The sequence below is a fragment of the Anastrepha ludens genome, chromosome 5, assembly GCF_028408465.1.
Source record: "Anastrepha ludens isolate Willacy chromosome 5, idAnaLude1.1, whole genome shotgun sequence".
Lineage (NCBI taxonomy): Eukaryota > Metazoa > Arthropoda > Insecta > Diptera > Tephritidae > Anastrepha > Anastrepha ludens.
Genome location: NC_071501.1, coordinates 4,759,840 through 4,772,706, shown reverse-complemented (window position 1 = coordinate 4,772,706; position 12,867 = coordinate 4,759,840). Strand labels below are relative to the sequence as shown.

Genomic DNA, 12,867 nt, shown 5'->3' with positions numbered 1-12,867 from the left:
CGTAAAGTCAGCTGAGGTTTCATGTTCCTGAGACAACTGCGGATTATATCCATGATTCAATGCCGTCTCATATTCGTCCATTGTAGGTATACATTCTTGTTCGTATCCTTCCTGTTGGACTTCCTGTTGTTGCCGTTCACTTTCAATATGAAAGTTCCTCTGAAACTTGTATGGTATTTGATGAGAAGTGTTGGATGGCCTCTTTTCAGCTGGTTTACTTGGTCCTGGTCTATTCATGTAATTAATTGCCTTAGATTGCATGGAACGATCAATTTCCATGGGTTCCGGTCTCGGTAATGGTTTTGGAGCTATTGGGCGAGGGGGTGTGAATGTATTTCTGACCTGAGGGTAAGGTTGAGAAAGCCATGGTTGAGTTGGCGGTTGAAAGGATGTAGGATACTGTTGAGAAGTTCGTTGTGTATTCCAACCAAATTGAACAGGAGAAGTCCTTTGGTAGTACTGTGACATATTTCTGGGTGGTAGAGGTGGAGGGGTTTGTTGTGGGTAATATGGTCGAGGAACATGGTAGGATGCTCGCGTATTTAGAGGCATATTCCTTTGTCCATTTAACTTTACAGGTGTTGGAGGTGCCTGTCTGTTTGACCTATTATGAGGGGAAAAGTTTACTTGGTTTTCGAGGATTTCACATAGATGAAGTGAATGTGGGAGGTCCTTTGGTTCCTTTACCGCTAGAAGCCTTGGCATATCGCCGTTGAGTCCATTTATGAAGGCATCTCGAGCTTTTTCTCTATACATGTTCGTTAAGACTCTTATAGCTTCTGGGCTCTCCTCCATACAAGATATTTTATTCAATATCAAGGACAGGTGGAATAAACTAGTTGATAAAAATCCCGAATCTGTAAACGTCCCTGAACCAAACTACAAAGTTGGTACTCGAGAGTTTTTAGATCTCGTTTATCAGCATAGTGCCAAGTTAAACAGGAGCGAATAGCCGTCCAATTTAATGGAATATTGTAAGATTCCAAAACTTCGTCTGCATGACCTACAATTTTGTTCCTTATTGTCATAAGTATCCCGAAATATCTCGGAGTCCCCTGATACTGACCATAGTATTCTAAAAGTCTCTCTATACTTTTTTTCCAGGAGCTAAACTCACTTGGATTTCCTGAAAATTCTCTTATTGTCCTAGCTATTTCTGGGACACGGTCCGAATCTGTGGTTCCTTGTGCAACTACGGGTTCGTCCCTCAAATTAAGGAATTCATAGTATATTGTTCACTAGCTTCTGTCCTTCACTTTCAAAAATATTTTTTACTACCCTACGGATTGTCTCTTCTAATCCTGTCATTGCACTGCTGCTGGCCGCGGTGCCAGTGTTCAGCACGGAAGGTCGGAGTATCGAAGATATGTTGTCGTCAGGCATTTTGGATTTCTTTTTTTAAATAAAATTTCTCTTGATTTTTTTTTTCTTTTTGTTTAGTTGCGTTAATTTTCTTACAAAATTTCTCTTTTTGGAATTTTTTTCTTATATAAAATTTCTCTTGATTTTTTCTTCACTTTTTGTTTAACTACATTGATTTTCTTAAAAAATTTCTCTTTTTGGAATTTTTTTTCTTATATGAAATTTCTCTTGATTTTTTTCTTCACTTTTTGTTTAACTACATTGATTTTCTTAAAAAATTTCTCTTTTTGGAATTTTTTTTTCTTATATGAAATTTCTCTTGATTTTCTTCACTTGTTGTTTAACTACATTGATTTTCTTAAAAAATTTCTCTTTTTGGAATTTTTTTTCTTATATGAAATTTCTCTTGATTTTTCTTCACTTGTTGTTTAACTACATTGATTTTCTTAAACTTACAAACTATATTGAACTTAAAGACTTACACAAATAAATAGATCTCCATCCTGTGAGGTGACGGGCAGGACTTATCCGTTTTGTTCTGAGGGTTCTTCCCGCGATGACTCCGGGTCCTGTATCCGCACACGCTTTGTGTCCACCGACTGAAGCGTTCCTCCAGGTTGTGGCTGCCCAGTCGCCTACTGCTATTTTTGGTGCTGAAGTGTTGAAGATTGTTCCACCACTGCTTGAGGGGCCTTTAGAACTGTATTCTTTTTTTCACTCGCGTCGAAGGATATTCCGCCACTACTTAGGGGCCTTGGAAATTTTCCTTCGTTTTAGCACTTGCGACTGGGCCCCACGTTGGGCGCCAGTTAATTTACCCGGTCACGGTTGTTTTAAAAAAAACAATTTTTATCCGGTGAACGGTCTTTATTTGTTGAAACTTAATTTACAACTGACTTAAAAATTATTCTTAGTTCTAATACTAAAGCTAAGCCCGTGTGCCAGCAACGTGACCCATTCTTTGCTGAATAGGCGTTTCCCACGGAAACGCCAATCGCTGCTCTGGTATCTCTTCAAAAGCGTTGCGCGTGTGGAGTGTTGGGTTACCGTCATACTTTGGTTGAGGTGTGTGAACTGTTGCATTAGTTAAAACGTTGCGCATGTGGGGTGTTGGGTTACTATCATATTTTGGTTGAGGTGTGTGAACTGTTGCGTTAGCTTATATATATTTTTTTCATATCATTTCATATATGTATACAGCAGCAGACAAAAAAGTTCCTAAAAAAGCTATTCAAAATAAAAAAATTACAAGAATTTAAAATTTTTAAAATTTGTCTTGTTTTACCTTTTTTGGTCGGGAATGCCTTAAAATATATAATTGCCGCTCTTTGAATAACAAATAGAACTTGTTCACCTAATAAATGTGTATAGGTATATAAAATTACGAGTGAGTAAATATATGCTCCAATTTTGGAAAAATTGTTTTTTCAGCCCTAAATCCAGTTTTTGAGAGTCAATTCAAAATTTCGAATGCGAGGTTTTTTTCTACTGGACTAAGCCTACAACACGTACAAGCTTGGAAGAAGTTTTTTGTTTTATTTTTTTATTATTTTGTTTTTCAATTTGTCACACATTGTTATTATTAAAATATAATTATCACATATATTATTTTTTAAAGTAAACTGAAGTATAAAAAGCACTGTTCAGATTTGGCAAACAAATCACTAGTTGGGGACTACACGAGCCTAAAATTTTCCTGCAGGGTGCTTACTCACATATGTTTGCGCGTGTAGTTTTTCTCAGCCCCCAATGCTCTTGCTCTCTTGCTAATGCCACAAACCCCTCTCTTTATACACCAAAACAGCTGGGAAGCAAACAAATACATTTACTTAGAACTGGATATACTTATTAATGCCTCACAGCAAACTCTTTAGTTACGCTCTAAGCGTGCATCGATTTTAGACGTATAAAACGTTAATCAGTAGATACGTGTAATAATAAATTCATTGGAACCCAAAACCAAGCACTTTAATAATATTCGTAATTTGAGTAAAAAGTGTGCAAAGAAAATCTTAATTTGTTGTATTAACAAATAGTTGGAAGTCGAAAATGACAATTCCTAGTGATAAAGTGACAAGTGCGGGTGCGCCGACGTCTGGAAGAGCGCCCTTCTCCATCTGGCTACAGATACAAAGTCTTCTGAATAGCATCAACCACATATTGATTGGACTCATTGCCCTCTATTTCACAGCACTGGGACGTAGTCTGAATTTCCAGAATACAGCTATGCATGCCTTCCTAACGATAATTGGGGTATGTTCGAGTCAATTAGAACTCGTATTCTTTGCCGCATTGCACAAATGCAAATACAAGAGTCATAAATACATGCATTCAAACATATATACACACCATCATGGAAGACATATGTATTACAAAATATTTTAAAGCATAAGAGCTTACGCTAACCTTTGACCTCAAATCATTTGATAACAATGCGAGTCTTAACGTATTTCTTTCAAGTTCAGATATTTATTCATGTTTATTAGCCTGACGTCTAGCATTCATACGCATTTGGGTTGGCGCGCTGGCATGAGTACATACATACATACAGGTGTATATATGTTATCTTACAAAAAATGAAATGACTAATAAATTTGCAAAGCTTAGAAAATGCGTCGACAGGTGTCTATATACAAGTTCCTCTGACAGGTACTATACTGTCGTACATGCAGTCATTGTGTATATTGTCGAAATTGCTCGTCGCTGAGTTATACTTATCAAAGCCGTCTGCGTCTTATTTTGCTTCATTTTCGGGGTGTTAAGTAGATCTTGGGCTGTGATTTTTGTACTGCAGTAGTTGCTTTTGCAGACCTTGCGAGATATGAGTATAATGGTGCTCACACTCACCAACGTAAACATACGCCCTTAGCAGCTGACATGATGAAACTAATGAGAGCCCCATGTAAATCAATTCTCACCACCGTTCCGTTCCGTAGTATCGTAGATCGTTGTTTCATCGTGTCAGCTGATACGAGCGTGATCTATATAGAGGTTTTTTAATCATATGTTATTTTGGCAGAGAATTAAATCGCTTGACGTTTGAGTAACGTTGCAAAATATTGTATTAAAAAGAATAATATTTTCATCTCGGCGACTAGGTTCGCGAGCAAAAGTGAGACATCTGGGGATCGGAAAATCCGCACGTGATTGGCGAGAAGCCAATGCATCCTCAGAGAATGACAATTTGTTGCAGATTTTGAAGCGGCGGCCTCATTGGCCTATTTTCTTTGAAAATGCTGCTGGAAACGCCATTTTGCTGAACGGTGAGCGATACAGAGGCATGATAAGCAATTTTTTGTGGCCGAAAAGTGAAGATATAGAGATGTATAGACTTTGGTTTCAGCAAACTAACGCGCCATGTGTGTCCACCATCGATTCTTTGTGCGTCAAGTTCTGTAACTATTAGCCATCTCGGCGATGTTAATTTGCCACCTCGGAGTTGCCGTTAGACTTTTTTATGGGATGCCGTGAAAGACACTTTGGTATGCGAATAAACCATTCACGCACTTAAGGTGATTATCAAACAAGCCCTTCGTAAGAAGAGCCAAAAACCATCGCAAAGGTCTTCGAAAACTTGGTAAACAGAATGCGCTACTGCAAAACCAGTCGAGGCAGTTACATGAGGGAAATAGTACTCCATAAATAATGGGAAGAGTTGCTCTTTCGAATAAGCCAATAATTTAATGAAAGAAGTTAATTTTTGTCATTTTTTTCTTTTATCATTTTTAAAAAGTAACCAATATATGGATCAACCTGTAAATATAAATTAATTCCAGAAAATTTGTTTCTACACATGAAGAGTACATTTTTTCATTTCGCAACTTTTTCGCACAAACTAGGCATTGAAATTATGCAAGCAAAGATAGAAAATATACATATGTATGTATGTATGTACATATATTAAAAAAAAATTGTAATTTAATTAAACTTGAATGAAATGTTGATTTTCAAAATGAAATCAATCAAAGCGCGAAATATAACGTGGACTGGGTCATAAATCTTACAGGTATAAAGTCTCTCAAATGCTGTAATGGTACTCTTAATATAGCTGATGTGAAATGGGTTCAAGAATGATACAAACAAGATTGCGCCCATCAGAGAGTGCGTGACGTCACATTTGCCAAGTTGTGCAGTGTTGAAAACCATTTGCTCTTCACAATAAATTTAGTGCATTTTGGGTATAATGCGAAAATTCGTAAATTTGGTGTTTGTTTCTTTTTGTTTTTAATTTAAAGCTACCGAAACTGTAAGTTCAAAGAAAACTGTATTATTAAACAAAAGAATATGAAAAAAGGTCACTCTGAGCAAATTTTAGTGCTAATGCAAATTTGTTCATTCGTATGAAATTTGAAAGTGCAAATTTAATCAACTCTTCTTAACATTGAAAACCCTTTTACACATTTTAAAAATTGAATTTACTGAATGCGAATTAAAACCATAGAGGTGTAGTCATTTCGTCCGGTCCTCAATCCTTAGTGGGACATAGGGCATCAAGAGGTGTATTCACAGTAAAAATAAGCAACAAAATACTAGGAAATACTGAAAAAACTATAACGACAATTTTACAAAATGAGCACCTTATTTTGTTACATAACCTGAAATATAGCAAATAAGTCGTTCCCTTAACAAAAGAGTTTATTTTAACAAAAAAGCTTAAAAATTAAATTGTACATATCATAAGTTCAATAGAAATTTGGTATTTTATTTTCTTTAAATGAGAATTTGAGTGCGTTTTTTATATCCAAAGCTAGGCAACACTGCAGTAGCGAGAGAGAGACTCGACTGTTGAAAGCAGAAGAACGCCAACAACAACTGCAATCGCGGGCAGTGCGATCAGATGTAAAAAAAAGTAAAGCTAAATAAAACTGAGTGATTTATTGAACTAATTTGAAAAAAAAAATGTATATTTTACAAAATTATATACATTATAGTTATATATATATATATAATTGGCGCGTACACCCTTTTTGGGTGTTTGGCCGAGCTCCTCCTCCGACTCCGAACGGCAGATATTTTTTATGAGGAGATTTTTCAATGGCATTGCCATTGCCTGCCGAGGGGCGACCGCTATTAGAAAAAACTTTTTCTTAATTTTTTGATCTTTCACCGAGATTCAAACCGACGTTCTCTCTCTGAATTCCGAATGGTAGTCACGCACCAACCCATTCGGCCACGGCGGGCTTTTAATTAAAATAGGCAGGAAAAATGTCATGAAGAAAGAACTAAAAACTCCGAGACTAAATAACAAAGACAAAGCTAAATCAAGTTACGAAAATGGTAATCTGGCCATACTGGTGCTAAAACAATGTAACTCATTGTCAAATTCGCTGAGAGCAAAGTAACGGTACCACGATAGGCGCCATCTCATTACTCTTTCCATCATGAAATGGGTTAACAACTGGTACCTGCACTCTTCTTCTTCTTTTTATCAAAATTGGCAATATTACTAGTGATTAAGCTGGCACCCAGATGCCCAAAGTCACTAAGTGGCCCGGTATCCAAGCTGGGAACAACTTTCGTTTGTTATCGGAAGCACCAACTTACACCACCTTTCTCTTTCCTTCTCTCTTTATTTTTCACGATTTTGACAAGTCTGACGACAGCTCTCTTCGCAATACAAAACAAACGAACAAAACAAACAAAAGTATGGGGAATTACATGTTTGTGAAAATTCAGTGAATGCCTTGGTAGTATTGTGATTTGTGAGATTTAAACTAAACAAAGTAATGAAAACGAAGTGCCGTGTGTTAAATTGTAAAAGCACAAATTCATATAAAGCCTCCAAATGCAGTTTTTTGCGTTTTTATGCGGAAGATGCCGCGGCTAGAAAGTACTTGTGTGTGGGTATAATTTCATATGTTTGATTGTTTCCATTGCTTTCACCTACTCTTCTTCTTCGCAAACAAGTAATTCCCCTTCCTTTGTTTATTGATGGACTCTTACGACACGGCGAATTCGGAAGGCGCAATATGTTTCTCTATCGTTCTTGACCAAGATCCATAAGCAACTCATAACTCATTTGTTTTATTTCCTACTGCGCAAATAAGAACCATTCAATGTCATTTTGTGCTACCAAACAGACAAGAAGTTAGTTGTACCAGTCGATTTATGTTTCGATCAATGGTGAACTTGCAAACCTAAAACCTCACTTAGCGAAGATGCATCCATACCATAATACCTGATACAAACTCAAGGATCAAATTTCTTGCTAATCACACAGCAAATACATTCATAGTTATTACACAGATTTGCATATATACGAGGGTTGCCTTTTATATAGTATTTTGCGCCCAATAATGAAAACACTGTAAAATATGTAGTAATAAAAATGCCTTTATTGCTTTTCGAAATGTATTCTCTTGGGAAGAAAATGAAGCTCTGCATTCGCTTGAACCAATTTTCAAAGCACTTTTCCCACTCAGAAGCTCATACATCCAAAATAAGCTGTTTAAAGGCTTGAACAACTTCTTCAGGCCATGATTTTTATTTTTGATGTTCAGTCACAAAAAGAAATCATTAGGTGCCAAGTCAGAGCTGTAAGGCGAATGACCCATTAATTCGATCTTTTAAGTGCTCAAAAACTCTCTTTTGTGAGCCGACACGTTAGAGCTCGCATTGTATTCGTCTTCAGCTGTTGGTTTTTCTCAATTCTACGAAAACTTCTGGCAAACACATGGTGGTATACCACCCAAAATACAGTATTGTAAGTGTCTGCAGTACTTCAGTTGCGTCACGAGCAGATTTACAGGAAAAGCAAGCAACCATTTGCTTTGAGGTGCTTCTTTCGCGAGCAACTTTTATTGGAATAAGCTCGTCTTGGAACGCCCATACTACCGATGGGTTTTCGGTCCATATGCATAGATCCGAAATGCGTCACCTGTTACGGCGTCATAGACGTGCTTTGAACCACGGCAACTGAATTTCTTCAACATTTCTTTACACCAACCGACACGAGTCTTCAATTGCCAAATTATGCGGTACCCAACGAGAACAAATCTTCTTGATTGTTCATGCAATATTGAATGTATTTTAGTCCCACTAATCCCCAAAGATGCCTCTATCTCGCGATATGTCACACGACAATCTTCCGTTATCAATTGGCGTACAGCATCAATTTTTTTTGGCATAACAACCGTTTTTGTACGGCCTTCACGAAATCCGTTCTGCAATGATCAACGGCGACGTTGGAACTGATTGTACCAGCGTTTCACAACGGTTATTTGTGGTGCTTCGAATAAAGTTGAACAATCGAAAATCGTTATAAATCATCACACGAAAAATTTTCACGAGTTAATTCCATCTTTTAGGAGGCATGGATTTTTCAACTCATTGAAGACAGAGCAAATAGCAAAGTTTATGCTAAAAAATACCAAACTTCTCGATAAAAATATCGAATTCATCTCACGCAATGTTGCAAAGCGTAAAATATAAAAGGTAACCCTCGCACCATATACAGGGTACGAGGAGTCAGGGGAAGCATTTCCTGCACATCATTATTGTTGTCAATCTGTGTAGTCTTAATGGTATGAGAGGTACCATCGGTCCACCAAAGGTATCTCTCTACTTTTTATGATTCAGGAATGTGAACGATTTTCAGTAAAGATAAAAAATCCTTAGAAGCATTCTAGAAAACTAGATTGCGCAAGATTCTTGCTCTGCCCGAGTGGACGACAGGTTACGAAGAAATGTATTATTTTTGAATTTTACAATCTGAATCAGAAAAAAGAACCGCGATTATTCATGAAGTATAAAAGATATATATTTAACATTTTTTTACATTAAAGTATGTACAAAACTACGAGTCGCAATTACTCAATAAGCCGTGTAGTCTTCATCGTTGTCGAGTATTGCCTGGCATCTTCGTCATGCTTTGAACCAGCTTTTCTGCGTAGCTCTTCGACAAACAGGACTAGATTTTTCGAATTGGACTCACGAGTTGCTTTAAATCATGGACTGGCCCTCCGGAAAGATGCGTTTGCATAGTTCCCCACACATTTTCAATGGGGTTGGCGTCTAGGGGCTGGAAAGGCCAGCCCAATACTGTGACGCCATTTTCTTCTTTTGTTGTTTCTCAATGTGTTTTTCTGGGAGCAGTGGTTTTGATGATGTGGGACTGTAGAATATGTTCGCCTCCTTCAGTTGACGTCCGATGGGGTTGATACTCACATCTATTCCCTTTTTAGCAAGAACTGATTGTCTCTGGCGTATTCGCAAAGAAGGGTCCCGCTTAAAAAGTTGGACGATCACTTTATCCTGCTTCGCTTCAAGCCGCTCTCGGAAAAGTCATCAACATTTTTGTACACCTTATACCGCTGATTCCACTCCAAACTCTTTTGTTTTTTAATTACTTTTGCAGCAGCGGCGTAAGATAATTTCGACCCTTTCGAATGCGTGCATAAAAATACCGCCTCAAAACGCTTCGCGTACTTCTCACTCATTTTTGTTTGGTTGCGTTTACGAGAAAGTTTCGAACGACACAAACCTGAGTTATCGTAGTCCTTGAGTGGAGTATTATGCAGCAAAAAGCAGAACGAAATATCTTGAAGTTACAAGAAAAAACTGGTTCTTTTCTTCTGACACAGACTGTAATAGAGACGAAATAATTTTGCTTTTAAATACAAATCCACACTTAAAACTTTTGTGATATGCCAATGCCGAAGAGCCATGCAAGGTTTAAGAATTGTTCATGGTGAAGTTCATAGCATTTTTATCGATGTGCGACAAAAATATCCTTTGATTTGGCAGTTATAGGAGGAAGGAAGTATGAAGTTCCAAATGACCTGTCTCTGCACAAGGTATAAATGGCGGAACTGCCAGTAAAGTGAAGCAGCTGGTGAAAAATTTTGATTTAACCTGAAAGCAATGAACAGTTGTAGAGCCGCACATTTGTCACATTAGCTCCTCAACTCTCATATCTATGACTACCACTGGCTCCCCAATCGAATTTTAATTTTAGCTCTTCAATCAAATCACAAAAAAGTGGTGTACTATGGAGCACAGTTGAATAAGGAAGTGACTAACTTTTCTCATTTATAAAGCTTTGCATTAAACAAAAAAAACAAAATAAACTCAAAGGCTAAAATGTATTATTGCGAATAACCACAAATTCAATAATCTCTTACACAAATAATAATTACTAATATATACAATATTTCCTACAAATAAATAATTAGTTCCACGTATTAATGGCGGAAGGGCTCATGTCACATTATCCAGTCAACTTCGTAACGAATCGCTTCTCGCATCGCAACAAATCAAAAATTCATGGCGTCCTACAATTGGTGGGCGGCTCACTCGCACTACTCGGCACTCTCGGTAAAATCTCGCAAAAGGAGGTGCACTTCACCACACTGCACGGCAAAATTGGTAAGTCAAGGTTGCAATAAGTAGCTCATCGGCTGTGTGTGTGTGTATGTACACAAATGCACGTAATTCAAACAAATTTACGATTTCATTGCAATTTCCAGGTCTTGCCGCCGCATTTATGTGCTTTGCCAGTATAACCGGTGGCATAGTCAACTATTTTCAACCGAAATTCGTTCACAAATTTTATACCCCCGCTGAAGTTAAGTTTCGTCATAATCTCTTTGGTATGGTCACATTTTCGTTGGGTATGTTTGCGATTCTCCTCGGTTATCGCACGAAATTCACTTATAAACACATGGATCCTGAATTTATTGCTGCCATAAGTTTAGCGACAGTTTTGGTTTATATCTTCACGATGATAGCACCGTTGCGCTCAATATTGGATAAACTCAAGTACAGAAAACAGAGTCGCAAATAAATTTCTGAGTGCAAAGAGTGTAAGGTAGTTAATACAAATACATTTAAATGAATAAAAAAATATTTAAAAAATGTTAGCTTCTTTGTATTTAAAAATATTTTTTTTTTTTAAATATAATTTTTCTTATAAAACCTTGGTTGTTTGGGTTGTCTTGAGATTGAGAGCCGCGGCATGCATTGGTATGTCTCAATAAATAAAGTATATTAGAAAGAATTAATCAGAAAACTATTAAACTAAATTGTTTTTATTAACTCAGCGCATAAACAACATTTTCGGCATTTCCTCCCTTCCTATTTGGGGCATAGATAAACAATTTATAAGGAGTGCCATGTCTAGAGGAAACTATAAATAGTTGGACATAGGAAAAAAAAAAGATTTTTTAAGTGCATCTAACCTTATTTAACGATCGTTCTTGTGCTTTATTTTTTATCGGTAAGTATAATTGGAATCAACACATTTTCTCATTCCCAAAGAGTTTAAAGACAAAATTAAGTTTATGCAAAATTATTTTGCAAAAATAGCATCACATTTCTACTTATAAGGAACCTATTTCTCTTGGGCCGCTTAACATGCTATCAAGGACATAATTACCGGTACAGAGGCATCAAATCAACAACCACCAACTGCATGTCGCTTCACAGGTGAGCTAATTTCTTCATTCTTTTACTTTACTCGAAATTCTTTGTGCCATGTCAAATAGTAGATAAGTGGCTAGTAAATGAGGCTGCGTCGCAAAAGGCTGTCCAATGTTCCGTTGCATATGACGTTTGAAATTTCGGTATTCGCACTACAGTCCACGCAGCTTAATACGTTTTTAATAAAGCATAATACGAAAATGTCTACACAAAATTAAAGAAAACTACTCCTTGCAAGAACATTATTTATATACTATTTTGCCAAAAACTTCGCTAGCTGGTAGGGAAAAAGTTGGCCAAATGCCAAGTAAGGCTGTCAAATAACACTCAAACGCCTTAAAGATAAGGCAAATTGCTGAATTTTTTGTGTAAATCCAACTTTTTTATATGAAACCCATATATATTACCATTACCATTACCATTCCCATTACACATACACCTTCACATAAACTATTCAAGCACACATACATATTCATACCTATGTGTACAGTTGTACCTCTTGCTAAGCAGGCAGGAAGCGCCTGAATGTAGGCGTAGACAATGAGCTCTTGTACAGCAGGGCTACACTTCCGCCTCGCGAGCCTTTGTGCACATATTGAATTTAAATATATGTATGTGGCATAACTACTGCATTCATATGCAAGTATCAGATATATAATGCTCAACGGTGTGCAACTATATAAACAAAAAAGGGAGAAATATGGCATGAAAATGGCAACGACATCTAACTTTGTGCGCCACAATTTGCCATAATGCTGTCTGTTGCATGATTTCAGCCGTAAACAAGCAGCATTAAAGTTAAAACACACACGCACTCAACCATATAAATAGATTTCATAATGAAGCGCATCTCCAAATGCAGAATTAAAGCGCAGTTTTATTGCATATTTTGCGGCACTTTACGAATGAAATGCGTGTGTATGTGCACACGAGTGGATGTTTTTGATATGAAAACTTGGCATTGATTGCCGCTGAAGGGAGTGAAGTGTTGGCAAAAGAGGGGAAACTATGAGATGAGATTGCAAAAAAGAGGATTTAAGTGCCAAACAAACTTTTTTATAATGCCGTTACGTTTTTGTCAAGTAC

General features: G+C 37.1%; 2 protein-coding genes across 2 annotated transcripts in view; one reads left to right on the top strand and one right to left on the bottom strand.

The window, feature by feature from the left end:
• LOC128863087 (centrosomal protein of 104 kDa) overlaps positions 1 to 12,867 on the bottom strand; it is a 35,664-nt gene that overhangs the window by 15,671 nt on the left and 7,126 nt on the right. The gene's annotated exons all lie outside the window — the stretch shown is intronic.
• LOC128863088 (uncharacterized) lies at positions 3,255 to 11,256 on the top strand. The gene is made up of 3 exons (XM_054102017.1): positions 3,255 to 3,615; positions 10,536 to 10,728; positions 10,830 to 11,256. The coding sequence occupies exons 1-3, from the start codon at positions 3,412 to 3,414 to the stop codon at positions 11,144 to 11,146; spliced, it is 714 nt and encodes a 237-aa protein (XP_053957992.1). The 5' UTR covers positions 3,255 to 3,411; the 3' UTR covers positions 11,147 to 11,256.